At 37.6% G+C, this 18,894-nt stretch overlaps 1 protein-coding gene across 14 annotated transcripts in view; it reads right to left on the reverse strand.

Moving 5' to 3' along the window:
- The window catches only part of TRAPPC9 (trafficking protein particle complex subunit 9), a 440,655-nt gene that overhangs the window by 236,730 nt on the left and 185,031 nt on the right, over positions 1 to 18,894 (reverse strand). For all 14 annotated transcript variants that reach the window (XM_072925042.1, XM_072925047.1, XM_072925045.1 and 11 more), the window contains one exon: positions 2,384 to 2,537. In XM_072925042.1, the coding sequence (XP_072781143.1) occupies positions 2,384 to 2,537 (154 nt within the window). The remainder of the gene's footprint in view (positions 1 to 2,383; positions 2,538 to 18,894) is intronic.

Raw genomic sequence — 18,894 nt, forward strand, 5'->3', positions numbered from 1 at the left:
ACCTCAGGGCAGGGTCTGTGACATGACCTCACCTCAGCCCATCCCATTCCCATGTCATGCACAGTCAGGACAGAAAAGTTGATGGATAACAAAGATCATTTGGCATCACCATTCAAGAGATTTGCAAAATGCCTCCTCTGGCAGGAAATATCAGTAATTCTACTCCTTTGTAATTTTGCAAATTCTTTTCCTCTCTTGGCTGCACTGAGGCTGACTCCTGAAGGAAAGCAAGGCCAGTGCAGCTGAACTATCCATCCATTTCTCTGCCTGTCTGCCCATCAGTATAAGCTCTCCTGACCTGTGTCCAATTACTCTGATGGGAGAAAAATATCTCAGAAACCAAGTTTCTTAAACTTAGCAGAATTAAGAGTAGAATATTTTTTTTTATTGACTGGTTCACATCTAAATATTGCTGCAGGAAATAAAAGGATGAAGCCAGAGAGGTTCAGGTAGGACATCAGGAAGAATTTCTTTATGGAAAGGGTTGTCAAGCATTGGGATGGACTGCCCAAGGAGGTGGTGGAGTCACCACGCCTGGAGGTGTTCAAGAAAGGACTCAAGTGTGGCACTAGTGCTGTGGTTTAGTTGGTGGTATTTGGTCCAAGTTTGAACTTGATGATTTTGGACAATTTTGGCCACTTTGAGGTCTTTTCCAAAATTAATGATTCTACAGTGCTATGACAAAGACTAACTCTAGTTGGGATGTGACACCTGGAAAAGAATGTACACATTGCTTCAAGGATTTTTAAGCACATGTGAAACTTGTTGCCTTTCATTAATTAGATGAGTTTTAGTTCCTGGAACAGAAAGAAAAATCATAGCAAATATTAAAAATACAGAAACTAATGGTAGCACTGAATTTAATACACAGAATCCACACACTGTTCTATTGGTGTCTAAAGTCCTGACTTTCATGTCAGCCACAATGGTTCTAGGATCAAAACTGGGGTTAAATCCAGAACACAGAATGGATGCAAACAGTGTTGCCCAGCAACTGGAATGAGTGCGGATGAATTTTTACACCTTGACAAAATTATTACAACTATGCATTCAATTCCAGTGTAAGAATTCATCCGTGCTATCACAGAATATTTATATTTTCCCATAATACAGACATTTTCTAAGTGAGTTCTGCTTAAATATTGACATTTTTTGCATAAAAGGAGCTTTCTGAAATGTTGCTTGGGGAGCCTGGACTGAACCAGGCATTAGGAATTTCATTTATGTCTCAAGCCTTGCCTTTGACAAATCCTGATGTGATTTAATCATTACAGGATGGTTAAGGTTGAAAGGGACCACTGGAGGTCATCTTGTCCACCCCCTGTTCAAGCAGGGTCCCCAGAGCACAGGGCTGTGTCCAGGACAGATCTTGAATATCTCCAGGGAAGCAGATTCCAGAGCCTCTCTGGCCAACCTGTGCCAGTGCTCAGCCACCCTCACAGTATAGAAGCTCTTCTTCACAATAATTAGTAATGAAACATCATTTCAGATCACTGGATAAAAGTACAATTAAAAGTACTAACAGATCAAGCATGATTTGATTGCCATTCTTCTCTCATCTTCTGCCACCCCCTATCATGTGAATTTGAGGATGATCTGAGTGAAAAATATAAATCTCCAGGGAAGTGCTGAGTACCATCACATGGCCTGGGGGACTGTTTACTGTACAGAATGTTTCCTGAGGAAAATCATGAGAAAGTGTATTTTTGACAAGCCAAGCACAAGATTTTTTTATAGAAATCACGAAATTTATAGCAACACCATTGGTTTATTTTAACTCTAAACTGGATGCAATTTCTTATTAATAATCATAAGGCAATATTCTACCACATTTAGAATTATTGTGGAGATTTTATGTTTAGAATGACTAAATCATCACACAAGTCCTGTCTAAGCCTTAAAAACCTACCTAAGATTAGATACATTACTAAGGCTATAAAGAGGACTTGGGAATAAATTATTCTAATATGTTCTAATTTACCCAAATTTAATTAAATATATGCGAACTCTCTAAATCCAGCTTCTTTAATTTCTTCATGATTCAGTGACTCGGTGTGGGGGAGAATAGAAAAATTTGACCCCATGAATCTACTACTCAGCAATCCTAACTACACTTCCTCAGCTCCCTAAAAGCTGGGAGAAACACACAGGATTTATGACATGCCCAGTGACTCAGAAAAAGCCATTATAGGATGACCCAAGCATTGCCTAAATAATATACAGCACAATTAACCTTAAACAGTCTATAATTATGATAAGCTTCATAGTTCTAATTACTTTTCTTTTCAGTAACACTGCCATGAAGTGAGTTGAATTATAAAATAAAATGTATCAGAGGGCATCTATTTATATACTTTTAAAGCAAGTATTTATGAAAGGATATAATTTTCCAGCAAATATCCAGCTTGCTGTTAATCTCCAGACCTCTTGCTTGCTGCCGTTCTTCTTCCAGCTGCTTTGCATTCGCCAACTGTGCCCCATCAGTTGGGGATTCTGGGAAGCTCTCAAAATTGAACTTGTCCACTTGGATAGCCATGCTGCAGCAAAGGAAAAGAAAGAAAAAAACCAACATCATCATTCTTGCTGATATTATTTCTGCAGAAACTGCACACTGTGAACACAAGCACTACAATATCTATATATTGGTTTCAGTGGCAGCCAGTCTGTAATTAATGATATATAAAACATATGGTTTATGCTACTGAAAACAGAAGTCTAAGCCTGTTGATGGTAAAAATATTTTACAGATCATCAATCAACATCTTAATGACTTTGTGAGTGGTGCACAAGACATTTATTTTGCAGTTGCAAGCAGATGACCTCATGGTTCTGCAGAGGTTCACCTGCCTCCACTCTTGGTATGTGCTCAAGAGTGGCTGAAAAAAGCAGAAAGACTGGGCCAAAAGCTGAAGAATATTCTATTTAAAGTTGTTTATTAATACCAAGCCATACAAAAGGGAAGCAGAGTATTATAAATGAAAGCGTCTCCTGAAGTAAGCTGTAACACACTTAAAGAGCCCATTGGATTCACAAGGTAACTTCTTTACTTTTCCTTGCAAAACTCAGGAAGGAAAAACAAAATAACCACAGAATCAGAGCCTTAATGTGGCCCTTGACTTTTTTTAAGAAGACACTTCTCTCCTGCTTTGTCCATCTTCATGAATTACAGACTGTATTAATTTCAATATCACAGTAAAATTCATTGGTAGCAAATGGTTAAATAATTGCTTTATTAAATGTACTGTAAGGCATAAAAGGTAATCAAATTAAATATAGTACACTATAATGCATACTAAATACTGATATGTTAAATTAGAATCACTAATCTAATATAAAAGGGAATTTAGACCAGCTCACATTGCATGAAATGTGGTTATGGAAGATCTAATATACTATGCTGCCAAAGCAGCCTTAATTTCCTGAATTGTCTGAAATAGAAAAATAATTAAGGAAGAATTAAAATATATTGCTCTTGAGATGACTTTGCACTTAAGGAGACCAAGCAACAGCTTTGAAAACCATTCAGGAGGAAATGCAACTACAAACTGAGAAGAAGTCTGGGAAGGACATTTCACAAAACACAGGATTACTATCATCCTTTTATCTATTTCTCCATTAAAAAGGGAAACATATTCCATGAATGTTGCCAAAAGGAAAACACCAGTAACAAATGTCAATAAGAAATTGCTTTGAAATCCCTCCAGACCAGAAAATATTTTCTATAATTCTCATTAATTTAAAAGAATCTTGACCGCAAGAGAAACTGGGTGAATATAGATGGCGATTACAAGGCATAATCTAGAAGTTTGCAGTGGGAAGATGAATTCAAATAGGCTTTATCAACACTGAGCAAAAACTGACATCTGAGGAGAAGTTTCTGAAGTTTCCCCTTCACCATTCTAGTGGGAGACATCCATGCCCATGGCAGGGGGGTGGAACTGAATGGCCTTTAAGGTCCCTTCAACCCAAAGCATTCTATGATTTTATGACAAAGAAGTTCAAATATAGCACTCAGGCAAAGATTTCTACAAGCTCCCACTTCTGCAGCCTGCATCTTTGCTGATCCTCACATCCCAAAGGTGGAGGAATTAATCTGTTCCTCTCTAAGGGGAGGGGTTGTTTTGGGTATTTTTAATGCAGCAAGAGATCATTACAAGTTTTTCATTTGCATGAAGAATCCATCAAGTGCTGGGCATATTCAAAAGCTGAAGATGAGTTATAAAAGTGGATCACGGTAACTGCCAGAATCAAGCCAGAAATAAAGACAATAATGAAAAACACCCAGATACAATCTGAAGAGTGGATTCTGAAAAAAAATTACCAGGCCTGAAACTATGACTAACAACATCAATTCTTACTGGCACTGAAGTATGATTTGATTCTGCAGTGGCAGGATGGGTTTCCTGGATTTTGCACAGGCAATGCACATGGAGGACACAACTGGAATATTTTGAATTTCATAGTCCTTGTTTCTGAGATCACTCCACCCCTCTGTGTTACATGAGCAGATGCAAATCCAGTACTTCATTTCTATGATATACACGATAATGCTTATATTCTCCCAGAAATATAGTTCATTTCCTATAGCCGTATTTTAACAAATTGTCTTTGCTTCTGGACAGTCAGAAGTATTTAGAATCCATCTCTGAAGGGACCAGGAAAACAGCTCCCATCTAATTAGTGTTGCACTTTTCTAAGTGATTGGTATTTGATAAAAATATTCCTGCCTAATAATATTTAATATGCAACTGCAGCATTCAGATTGAATTCCTCTGTTGAAGGATCGTTGCTGGCAGTATGGTCAGTATAGTAATTTTTTTCTGGAAATTAAATATGCATGTAAGCACTTTGTACCCCAACAACCTCCAATAAATCTACATCAGCTTTAGGAATACAGCCTAGATTGCTCTGAACTGTTCATTGTTCATTTCTGCTTCAAGTAATTTTTATTAAGCTCTAAGTTACGGAAAACTTTAGTAAACAGGGCTCTCAGTACTCAGAGACTCTACTAAGTTTTCAAATCTTCTATGTTTTTATTTATAATGTTTATACTGTATTTAGCACAGTGACACCTCATGTCACATGAGAAGCTACAAAAACACCCCCAGCGACACACTTGCCAGCTAGAAAGTGAACAGTCTGAGTAAAAGAGAACTACAGAGAGAAAAATATCCCACAAAACAGTACAATGAACACAGCTCTAGGTAGAATATATGAAAGCAATAAACAGAGATAAAATAAAATGTTTCAAGACTATAATTCCTCTCAAAGCAAAGTACAACAGAATTAAATTCTTGCTCTTTTTCTTAAACATAGCTGCCTTTCATCATGTGTATTCTGCTTCCTCTTGTGCTAAAAATATTCATTTTAAGTTTTGTCTCTGCATTTTTTTCTGTAATATTGCTTCAGTATTTTTTCCTCAGCCTGTGGAACAGTACATGGGAAGGCTTTGCACAAGAATCAAAACAAAAAATAAGCACCATAACCTAAATCAGTCATTCATCCTGAAAAACGTGCCCCTACTCAAATCCAGCTTCTTCACTTTCTTTTTCAATATGAAGATTTCTCCCCTCTCAAGTGATGCATTTCACCAGGAGGTGTTAACGAGTGGACAAACATTTCCCAGAGCCAGCTGATGGAATGAGAAAATGGATAAGCTGTACAATGAATTACATCCACCAACTGGAAAAAGATCTTTTTCAACTTTTAAGTGATCTCTAGAGACCACATGGACCTCACCCTGAGGAAGGAGAGGGCAGTGAAAGGCAACCTTTTGAACATCACCAACTTTGTCACTGGGCTGTGCATCAGAATAATGAGACTGAAATGTATTTTAGCCAAAGAAGTCATTCTCTGCTGTCTTCTGCAGTTACTTTGTGACCTGTTTCCTGTCAAGAGTTCTCTGCACCTCTCCCCAAATTTGTCTTTGCTTGTTGTGGTATACAAGAATATATGGATCTATATAGAAAAAGGTAAAAATAGACAATTCAGTCTGAAACAGGCATTCAATTTATTGCAAACAGCCAGGATAATGACAGCTCACATCATGCAAGGGCACCTGTTTCTTGCCCTTCACACTAATTATATATCAGGGAAAACAGAGATCTTAAAACTCAAAAGCTTCGAAATAAACTTGTTCCAGGAAAAGGGACTAGAATTCCATTTTAACTTCTTTGCTTTATGGGGAGCTATTGAAATTTCTTACTAGATGAGTTTTCAATAAATAATAAGATATTTGTATAAAAACACAGCATTATGCAAAAACAAAAAAAAAAAAAATTAAATATCCAATCCTGCAAATGCAAAACAGGTTTTGTTTCTCTCTGGCCAAACTTGTCTGAGCAGGAGGAGGAATAAAGCAACAAGAGTATTCATGAATAATGAAACAACCATGTTTTGAAACTACTGGGTTTTGTCACGAAACCAGCCCAAGCCGTTGTGACAGCTCCTCAGACAACTGAGCATCGTCACAGGGATGCAAATTATTCAAATACAGATGAGATGGATGAAGAGGAGAAGGTCAGCTCATTGGCAATGCTGATGATGTGTCTGCACCCTATCATCTCACGTCATCTGTCAGGATGGCTCACAGGGAAAGAAGTGACAAACCTCCTGGTGGCACAGCCAACATCTCCATGACACTCACCTAAAGTCCCATTAAAGTCACAGTGCAGAGCTACTGAGGGCACTGGACAGCTCATTTCACCTCTTCTCAGAAAAAGAGTCGCAACTTTACTGGAAATCCTACCCTGCCCTGACAACAAAATGCTCAGCAGAAAGGATTTGCAGGGAGGAAAACTTCCTGCAAACAACATCACGACTGCTCCCGAGCCAGCGCCTTCCAAATCCCCTTTCCCAAAGCAGGGCCACTTAAAACCAAGCAGCACTGACAACTGCACAGAAATGCATCTGGCAGAGAAAATTCACAGGGGAAAAACTGAGTAAGGGAGCATCACTGGGCATGCTGCAAACTCCTGCCTTTGTTCAGGAGGCGGTGGGCAGGTCCCAGGCACATCCCATCCACCAGTGACCCACCTCAGATCTTTCCATGTCCTCCACTAAATCTATAAAGTGGAATTATGTGATACTCTCCAAATAAAATGAGGTTAAAAGCAAGCCTGGTATTAAAAGAAAAGCAGCAATCTAGTCAATATAAGTAGATTTCATCCTTCATTAAGTAAATAAAACACTGCTGCTTAGCTTGGAAGAATAAAACATAGACATAGTCCTTATTTAATTATTCTTAGGAAGAAACAATATAACAGGAACCCAAAAACTCTTCCTTATGGCTAACTATTTATTTAAATACTATCATCCACAGAGGAGTTTGCAAGCTGCTTCCAAAACGAAGCTGACAGGAGGTAGTTGGAGACTTTATTCAATATTATGTTTCCTGTGTATGCTCGTTTCTTATATAAAGTACACAGTAGGGACACTATGCCAGACCATGTTACTGCCACTTATGCAGAATGCTTATTTGCATGAAGAGTTCCTGTACATTCAATGATTTTAAATTTCAGGAAAACTTGAAGTGATGATGACGTTCTTACATTCAAGAGGAAAAAAAATGCATAAGGCAAATTTCCTTTTAAAATTTTGCCTTATTCTTTCATTGTGTAATCTCACTTGAAATGTATAACATCATGTTTCAGGTGCACATAATTCCACCCTAAATACAAGTCCTGCAGTTGATAGCAAACTGGACGTGATGCCCCAGTATATAATAATTTAAAGGCAAAGAGGGACCTCAAGCATCAAATCCCTTTTGAGGTGAACTCATATGTATCATTGGCTGGAAATAATAATGTAAAGTAATGAAAATTAACAGATACCTTGTGTTTACTTGTAATTACTTTACAAATTAAGAAGTACAACCTGTATTTCATTCACTACTTTGAAATACAACTGTAAAATTCAGTAGCTCAAGTGACCCAAAAGTAATGGTCTCTCCTCCTGGCCTAAAACTGACAGCAGAAAGAAAAACAATGGCTTTAATATCTGAACCGTGCAGAGCAGAAGATAAATTTTTCTATTAATCTTGAGAAAGGTCAATTAAATTTAAAAATTTGCATTTAGAACTTATTTATTTAAAATAATTGAAGAGGAGATGAATGTCGAACTATAGCGCTGAATATTCAACAGCTTAGACTTATCTGAGCAAAGAAATTAAAGACAATAAAAAGTTCAACCAGGAAAGAATTGTTCCACTGGATATAATGTAATATTTGAAAATGGAGCAGTGCTAAGAGATAGTTGGCTACATAAATCTTCTGCTTAAATGTGACTATACTATGCGTGCTGGGCATATAGCTTCTTAATTCCTAACTCCAAATCTGAAAACCATAAACTGCAAATGAAGAGGCAGGACAATTAACTTCAACTTGCCTCTTTTTGTACTTGCCCATTTAAATAATTTGGACTCCCATGGCAATTGCCATGCAGCAAAGCTCTTAGCTACCTAAAGAAATAGGAAATTTAAAATAATAATAATAATTATGGTTATAGCCTACTTTACAAATGCACCAATTTCCATAGGGGGCATAAAAGACCATTAATCAATAGCCTTTCATTAGGAAATTTGGAAAAGCCTAAGTACGGTAATACTTAAAGATTGAGTTAAATATCCTCCCTTTCACACAGCTGAAGTACACAAGGATTTGAAAATTCTCTTTATCCAAAATAATGCCATACTGTACCTCCTACCTCTCTCTCAGTGGAATACCAATAATAAGAGAAATAAATGTCAAAACATATATGTTTATTTTCAGCTGCTCATTTGTGTTATTCATTATTGCCTTCATATGGCAGGAAGTTCAGAAGAAAACCTATGCAAATCAAAACTGTGGAATTTTGTGCCAGATATAACAAATAAGACCAAAAAAAATCTCAATTCTACAGTCACGCAGTTATCACTCCAGTTGTCTGAATACCCCCAGGAAAAGACTGAGAAGATTGCCCACCCCAAAATACAAACAGCAAAAATAAGAGTGGAATGAGGTCAGGACTTCAGTTCAAAGCATCTTTACCTCGAAAGAAGGAACCAGGGGCTCACCTGGTGCAAATCTGATTTCCATTCTGAACCTGCTCACACTGAGCACTGAGGGACAAAACCACCAAATGTCTCTGCTCCTGGGATGTCCCAAAGAAACCAGAAATGCTGGTCATGAATCATCCCTGGATCATTTCCCAGCCTGGGCTCTGTCCTGACCCAACACTGATGGCTTCTGCTGGTCCCAGAGCCCTGCAGGATGATCCAAAGGGGTGGAGCTGGGTGTTTGCAGCACCCCAAAACACTCAGAGGGATCTCACAGCCTCCTGCACATTATAAACCTGGAGCATCAATGCACTTTTGCATAAAAAGAAAGACAAAAAAGAACAAAAAGAAAAATTGCCAAATTCCCATAGCTCCTCTTTTAAAGGAATGTGACTGTGACACCTGGCACACAACTGGAAGGTTACTTCAGAGAAGATGCTGAGATCCTAGTCAAAAACCAAATTAGGGAGCAAAAACCCCAAGGACAGCCTGTACATCTGGGAAATTATTCACGTGAAAGGACTCCATCTCAGTGGCTATTCCAGGGAAAATGCAGAGATACAGAGCTTTACACACAACATAAGGAAAATATAAGTTTTTTCACAAAGGAAATGATTCAAACATTTTTTGGGTACAATCACAGGATGCATGAATGCTCTCAGTGTGCAAGAATACACATTTCACCATGGACTGTCACTTCAAGATACAATTAGACTTTACATTCATAATGAATTATTAATTTACCATCTACTTGCTTGTCTTCTCTTTTTATACACAAAGGTAATATATTCCCTTTTCCCAAAGCACTGCAGTAGAAGTTCACCTCAAGATGATTTAGTGTAATAAACAGATTCTTTTTCAAGTCACTGTTTTCCCAGTATAAGCTGTATAATTTTATCACACCTGCAACCTTCACATTTTCTGTTCAGAGCACTCACTCTTTGGTGAGGCTCTTGAAGTGTCTTTTATTTCAAGCTAACCCAGTCCATTGACTTTAAAATATTTATTTTGCCCACAGACATCGATTCTTTTCACCTCCAGAGTTGCACAGATTCTATTACAGATTCTCAAGTCCCAGATGCAAGTTTTGTGAGTGATGCCACACTTAAAAAAGAAACTCTAGAATCTCTGCCAAAGAGCAAATCTGGGGGAACAGCCAGGACAGCCCCAGTTTAAGAAACCAAAGTACTAGAACAACAGTGAACATCTCCCAACAAAGCAATGTGGCCCATAAGGTTCAACCTACAGAACTCATTCTTTAACTAGAGAAAGGAATAACATTCACAGACATGAGTGGGAGCACAAAAGCTTTAATTATGCTCCAGAAATCTCAGCTCACAGTGAGCGTGTGTCACAGGTTCCATAGCAGTCAACTGCTCAGCACTAATAACAGAAATGATACACATCTCACTCACCCACACACAATTTCACCTAAACCATTTTTTTTCCAAAAATCACTGTATATATTAGAAGTTTACTTAATGCTTTCACCAGCAATGACACCTGTATGTGTGTTTAGAAATGTGCTCAGAAACAAGCTATCTTCAGAAAACAAACCAGCAGGGATTGTTCACCCTGGAGAGGAAAATGCACTGAGGAAACCCCAAAGCAACCTTTCAGTACTTGAAAGAGAGTTATAAGAATGATGAGGACAGATTTTTTCATCAAGACTTGTACTGATAGAACAAGGGATAATGGTTTTAAACTGAAGACAGTAATGGGTAATAAACCAAGATGCTGCTTCTACTGCTTCTGCTGCTCATTATATTCATCCTTTGGCTCATTATAGTCAGCCCTGGGTGCAGCTTCAGCCAAATGCAGAGCAGGGGTTGCCTTCACTTTCATCCCATCATGTTTATGTTGATTTACCCTTGCACACTTTGCCCCACATATTGCTGAGCTGTGTTAGCTGTCTGTTGTGCTTTACCAGTTTATCAGAAAAAGAGCACAGCTCTAAAACACCTTGTAATTCTAGCCAAAACTCCCCATGTGGAAATCACCATCCCAAACAACTGCCCTGCCAGGTGCCCTCCTACTCAGTGAGCCTTGAGCTTGAGCTCCCCTAGGAAAGGGGAGCAAAGCCAAATGTCCACCAGACTCAAATCTGAACACTACAGCTAGAAATTCGGTATTTATTTAATTATTGTGATGGAATGATACTCATTTAGGAGCAGTTTCCTGCCACATTAACTTCCTTTGGTCAATTAGGGTGGTATAGAGCACATATTATGTATGGACAACGGGCCCATGCACGCGTGGCCTGATGTCCAGGCAGTGACCAACACGTCTTCAAAGAACTAAAACAAATCAAACAAACCCACTAAAGTCAAAGGAGATCAAGGGGATTTTTACTCCTGCTTCCTGTGGTTCAGAAATAGTTTGAACATAGTAGTCTAAAGTTTGGCCAGGGAAATTTCACCTGTTAGCAAAGTCATGCTTGGGAAGCTTTCACTGAATATGCAGCTGTGTAAAGGATCTCATAGGTAAACCCAGGAGATTGGGGTTTGTGTCATTTACACAGAAACTTTTCTTGTCAACTTAATATACACAAATCTCTTATGTGAGAATGGATTTCTTCACTACATTTGGAGGAAGTGATGGAAAAGGAATTATAAATACTACAAGTCATAAGCAGTCAGCTAATGGTGTCTGTGACAGTCTCCTCGGTTTTAAAAATCAACTTGTTTGAGCATCCTTTCGTATCATGGCAAGCACAAAGCCTCCAGCTGTGGAACAATTTAAAACAAAACCCTCAAAATACATTTCCATTACAAGTTTACACTGAAGGTATAATTTCAAGTCTGCTACTAAACATCTTCAGAATTTTCATGATTTTTAGGAGAAACTAAACCTAAATTGGTATTTTCCGCCCAGTAATTCTCAATAACTCACTTTTTATCTATCTCTTTTTTTATTATGTTTCTTAGATAATACCATTTCAATGGCAAATCTGTGACTTTGTCTCTAAAGTAAGTTCCTATCCTATAGAAACACATTTGCCAGGCAGGCTGAAAAACTCTGGTTGAAGCACTATCATTATTTCAATATTGGAAAAATCAGCTTATTGTTTATGTCATACACATACACAAATTAAAATGGAGACCTGGAAAGGAAAAAAAGTGATTTGCTTTCTTGATTGAATAGCATGGAAATGCAGAAAATTAAAAAAAACACATGGCTTAAATTGCCTTGGGAAAAAAATTAGGGCATACATGATAAAGGAGTGATAAAACTATATATTTAAGTATTTAATTCATATCTACTTGAAATAACTCTTTGGAAATGTCTAGTCTTAAAAATATGGAGATTTTAGACTAACCTTTATATTGCCTCAGAAACTAAGAAGGGATTATTTCAAGTAAAACATCAATGAGGTATTATCTAGAAGCTTTGGCAATGTTTTAAAATATGTAAATATTGAAGGTGTTTTTTTGTCATCACTTATGTTTAGAATAGAAATTTTAAAAGTCTTTTCATTCCCCTAAATCTAAATTGTATGAACTAAGAAACTGTTTTAATCAATATTCTGTTATTCTCTATTTATTTGTAATATTCCTTTACATAAAATAAAATTCTAGAAGATGATGGTATCTAAATTTCTGCCAGACGAATTTTCCATTAGGAAAAAAGGAAAACTGTGAGGTAAAATTCAAAGATATTGAAATAGAAAAGAGTGCTTTGCCATCTCTTTTATGAAAATTACATCTACTTTTCAGTCATTGACTAGATTTTTCTAACTATAAAAAACACAGGCATATCTGGATTTAGGCATCTATTTTAAACTGAATTCCTGTTTAGGAATCAGATTTATTCTCTACCTTTAAAGAATGGCAAAATTATCATAGTTTCACTTCTAGTTTATGGAAGAGTCGAAATTCATTTTTATATAGATCACCAACATGATTTATCTTAAAATCATGCTGTGCCATCGGGCTGCCAGTTTCTGCAAAGAAGACAGAACCCCCAAAAAAACACAGAGGCCACAGACATCAATATACAGAGAGCTTTGGGCCTATATGACAGTTCAAACAAAAAATATAATTTTTGTTCTTTTCCATCTTTTCCAAAGAGCAATTTAACACAGAAATTCCAGACTCAGATTATCCCAAAAGGATAGACTACTACTACCAGAAAAATTGTACCCCAAATTGTGTAGCAGTTTTATAAACCTCCCCATCCACATCTGAGAAGTCCCCATGGTTCTGATGCACTGATTTGCCCTGAGTTACTCAATTAGACAGTTATAAATGGATTAGAGGGTTAATACAAAAACTGAAAGTACATTATCATTAAAATTGGTTCTATATATCCTATGCTAAGCAAATAATGCTGTAAATACAAAAAGCAAAGATTAAACTATCTGCTTTGTTCCCAATGTAAGCCTTTCACACAAAAGATTTCCTTTTATTACTTACTATTCTCCATTTCTCTTCTTCCATACAACTAAAAAAGAGATGCCATCAAGCAAGTAAATCGAGGAATAAAGCTGCAGAGATTTTTTTTACTCCCATTTATTCCCATTGAGTCTCCCTCAGAGATATACGAATTGGAAATTGCTAAATTGTCATCTAATAGGCAGAAACAACGTAGGCGAGACCAAATAAGTAAAAGGCAGAAAGTTGTATTACACATGTAATTAAATTAAATTCTTTGACCAGACTACATTAGAATTATTCCCAAAAAGGACAAAACTCGACTTCAATCAGAACATGACACACTGTAGGACACATCACTAAAATAGTATATTAGGAGTTTGGATATAACTAAAAACAGCACTTTTCTTAATTGTAAATCAAGTTAATTCCAGGTGGTGGGAAATTGGCTAAACAGAAGCATTCCCTCCTAGATATGCAAGACTTTAATGATGCATAATTGAGTACAAAGTCATAAAAAGTAGTTTTCTTCTCTTTTTTTTTAGCTGTAATATACTCCAGCTGGGTACCTACACACATTTTTTCAGTGGGACTGTTTCTCTTACAGAGACCTCCAGAACCCAGGAAAGCACCAGATCAAATCACCACCTTAGCTGCCAAAAGTGAGTGACAATAACTGGGGATAATTTGGCTTGTATTCACAAACATCATCAAAAGGAACAATGCACTGGGGAAGAAAAAAAGTGCAGTGCAAACAATTCTGACCTACAAGGTTTGGGTGCTTCATCTCTTGCCATTCTCAGCACTGAGCCCAAAACCTCCCCGTTGTAGGCACCAGCTCAGCCTTCTCCTTATGCCAGTGCACAACCTCTGGAGCCCAGGCTGAGCTGGAAATAAATTCCAAAATACTGGAGCTGGAGCCCAGGCTGAGATGGAAATAAATTCCAGGGATTGTCTTGGACTACAGGAAGCAGAGGAGGAGGAGGAGAAGAAACATTTACCTCTGCCCATGGTGCTTTTCCACACTTTTCCTTTCTGAAAATTGGCTAAAGCAGACAAAAAGCCATCAGCACCCCATTTTGAGAATAGCAATATTTAGCTAAACTATTAATTGTTTATCTAGATGATAATCAAAATATCAGAAATGGATTGGCAGCTCTAAGCACAAACTGCCTTTTGGAATTAAATCAATTCTGCCATTGTCCAGCAACCAAGGGGGACAAACATTTTCATAACCTCTGTACCCTAAACCAAATTGGTATTTCCTCCCAGTAATTCTCAATAACTCACTTTTTATCTATCTCTTTTTTTATTATGTTTCTTAGATAATACAATTTCAATGGCAAATCTGTGACTTTGTCTCTACAGGAAGTTCCTATCCTATAGAAACACATTTGCCAGGCAGGCTGAAAAACTCTGGTTGAAACCCTATCATTATTTTAATATTGGAAAAATCAGCTTATTGTTTATGTCATACACATACACAAATTAAAATGGAGACCTGGAAAGGAAAAAAAGCGATTTGCTTTCTTGATTGAATAGCATGGAAATGCAGAAAATGACAAAAACACATGGCTTAAATTGCCTTAGGAAAAAATTAATCCATTTACATGAAAAGAACAAACAGCTTTAAAAATTGTAGATATTTTTAAATGCTAATTATTTGTATAAACCGGTTCCTGTGCACAAGGGATCAAATATAAGTGAGTTAGTGTAGCTGACAGCAGCAGTGAGAAAAGCAAGAGGCCATGAGAAAGACAAAAACCAGGGCTTGTTTTGGTGAGCCTGTTCTGAGGACAAGTAGTACAGACATAACCCACTGTCTAATGTCACCATGTGCTTGCAAATATCACTGTACAGGAGTCCAGCCTGCACAGCCTCTCAGATAATGCCAGATAAATGGCAAGAAGCTCTCCTTCAAATTACAGATGGATGATTCTTCCCAGAAAGGGAGGCATAACAGCAAAACACGAGAGAGAACACAACAAAGAAGCTGCTCTGAACCCACATGGAACGGCCCCAGAAACAATAAGCACTGACATGAAAATATTCCTCATGTAAATTCAAATTCCATCATAAGAGCTGTGTACATGTATTTATTGCCTGCTGTCACCATGTAATCAGCATCACTAATCATCCCATAGTTTACTCTCATAAAATTCTCTATTTCATATTGGAGATCATGACTGAATATTCCAAAGTCCCATCCTATTTAAGTCCTTGTGATTCAGAAAGAAAAAAAGTGACAGCTTGAAATAAGCTGCTAGTGATGCCCATCTTAAGAGATGATTTCCATCAGCATATCAAGAGGTAAAAACGAAATATTGGTGAAGTGTGATGTGGATTTATTGTGCCTGAAATTGTTGGGCTTGGCAGAGTTGCTGTAGGAAGGGATGGGGTAAAGGCTGCTCATGAGAAACACAAAACATAATAGTAAGAAGCAGGTTACTGCATTATTTAAAGAACACAGCACAGCTCAGTACTTTATGTATTATTATTATTGATATTTTAAAAAAAAATCTCAATTACTTACAACAGATTTCCCTTTCCAAATTTATTACTTAATGAGTCTAGATCCAAATGAAAAATAGGACTTCACTCAACTTTCATCATGATGCCTCTGCTCTTCTACCTTAAAATTAATAGTTTTGAATTTCTTAACATTCACCTTTCATTTTATTTTACATACATACTGTACTTTTCCCTCCAGTGGATAATAAATAATATACAATATAGAGTGTAATGCCTGGGAATAAATCTAAACTGAATTCAGCGGGGGGAATGAAACAGAGTTGTTACATTCATGTCAGGATCCAAAACAGCAAGGTCTGATCAAGCAGCTAAAAAGACAATGCTTGTAACAATAATCGGTATCAAATACGCAAGAAGAGAAAAAAAAAAAAAAAAAACACCAAACCCTAAAGATTTCCAAGTGCATGGATTTAAAAATGGTGAAATATTTACTCAGTCTACCAATGTCACCACATTCTTTTATTCATATTTCCTCCAAAAGTCTTCATAATGCAGTTTCTTCTCTACGGGTGAATACTCTGATTGTTTCATGATTTTTATTGTCACAAGCCTTTCTACAACAATAAATTATCCTTTCTTAGGACAGCTTTAGGAGAGATGTAAGTTTCATGATGTGAAGGTATAAAAACATTTTCTGTTTTGATGTCCCCTTTTTATTACAATGGAGAAATCATCTATTCTCAATCTCAACTCTATTAATAATTAAAAGGGGTTTTCTGCAGCACAAAAGCATTTTCAAAATATTGACAAGTCTTTAGACAACACCTTTGCCCTGCCCATAAATGCTCATTGCTTAAACTGAGTTAACTTGAGGCATAATAACACTTTGTTTAATATGCACTTATATTCTAAAAAACTATCCTACAGTTTAGTGGGTCACTGACTCCAAATCAAATTTCTTTTGTTTATCATTTTATTCATTCCTTCCAGTCCTCTAATTCCCACACTCAGATTATTAATGGGTTTTTTTCCTATTCATTTCTATCAATAACAAACTTTTCCAAAGTCACTGTTATTCCTAGAAGAGGAAGAAATGCAAAGAAAGGACAAAATTTGGCAAAGGAACAAGAACTCAGTTAAAAGTTCTGTAGATAATGCACAGTCCAGGCCATAATGACTCTCCATATCACACTCCTGCACCCCAGTAGGTAATCAGTTTTTAGAATTTATAAATATGAAAATTTATTTACCAAAAACTGGAAGCTCTTTTAAGATGCCCATGTCCTCTTCAGTGTTTATGTTCTGCTTACACTCACCTCTGATTTAAGTCACCCTTTTAATGTCAGCCCTGTAACCTCACTCAGCATCTCACTCAAACACTGACCCATCCACATGCTGCTGGAAAATGACCCAAAAAAAGGACACTGTAATTCCCTGGCCCCCTCCAGCTTCTCTCAATGTTCAAACTGAATTCAATATAAAAAGTGAGAAAGATAAAGGGAAAAAATCAGCTGAGTATTGCAGGTCTTACAGAGTTTGTCATCAACTCCATCAAGCTGGGTGTTAAATCATTCTCTGGCCTCTCCATCACCATTAAGTGAGGAGTTGCATCTTTTCCTGCTGTCAGTGCCTGTCTGGATGATTTGGGCTAAATTCATCACTCAGTTAAGTGCAGAGAGGCTTCCAGACCATGCACTTCCATCCTGAACTTCAGGGCATTTTCATAAATCAAAAGATCAAGCAGCTGTTGGAAACTCATTTATGATAATATGAATATAATTACTGCAGCTACAGTGAGCTCTTCCTAAGGTATTTTTAATAAGAGCTGGAACTGAGGTAAAGCACCCATCGTTAATCACAACCAGTGAATCAGACACACAGCTGGGCTGGGCCAGTAAAGCACTCACAGCAGAATCCAAGCTTTGGTTGGAATCCCCCACACATGAAATTCCAGGTGTGTTCCATGCTGAAAATTAAGTAAAGGACACTATGTTTGATGTTACCTCTTTTGTTTGGAACCCAGAAGTGGCTCAAGCACATCAAGATGCTTTGGGCTTCACTTTACCCTGTGAGCACTCACCAGGACCTGGAACACAATGGAGCCCAGAGCTCCAAAGCACTTCCATGGAACACAGATCCTGTCTCCTAACCGAAGGAAAACCTAAACAGGGTAAGAGCTGAAGATGAAAGGCTCCTTTTTGCAGATGCTGGCCATGACTCATCATCAAACAAAAAGCATGGCTCAAATTAACTCCAGTAAGTGAAACAGCTGCACAATCATCTCTAGAAATCTTTGTACCTGTTTGAGGTAATGACAAAAAGCCCCTTTACTTAACCTGAAGTGCCCATATCCACTGGTGCAGAGACCTCCATATGCAGCTTTGGAGTTTCAGAGAATTCAGCTACACATCCTGGTACAGAGAGAGCTTCTCACCTATGAAAAGCTGATTCTATTTACATAAAACATGTAAAATATGAAATGCACACCAGCCCTTCCCCCCCCTCACCCCCCAAAGATGGATAGATACACATCAGTTTTCCCCATGAAGGGATATAATTTTATTTTAACCTCAATCACAATACTTAACTTGAACCACCATTTTCTGAAATTCAGAGTGAGTCTCTATTCTGTTCCAAGTGAGAGGAAACATTGTGAGGAAGACACTGAGTAGTTTTTCCAAGCAGCTTTCACAAGCCTTTTCCTAAGGATGGAGGAAAAACCGGCAGGCAAAGGAGTTGTTCTCACCAGCAAAGACCACCAGTGCTATCTACACTGGTGTAGAAATACCCATTAACCTGAGGGAAGATGACAAAGAGGATGGTTCCTGCAAGATCTGGGATGTCACCATTCCTGCTGCTTTCCAACACCTGCCCCCAAGGCAGATAAAGGGGAAAGACAATCTCCCTGTGAAGCTGTAGATCCTTGCAGGAGCTCCATCACAGGGTCAGAGAATGATGATGGCAGCTGATGGCAGCATTTGCAAAGCCAGGTCAAACCTCAGAGGTCCCCATTGG

This window comes from Taeniopygia guttata, chromosome 2 (genome assembly GCF_048771995.1).
Source record: "Taeniopygia guttata chromosome 2, bTaeGut7.mat, whole genome shotgun sequence".
In the NCBI taxonomy this organism is placed as follows: domain Eukaryota; kingdom Metazoa; phylum Chordata; class Aves; order Passeriformes; family Estrildidae; genus Taeniopygia; species Taeniopygia guttata.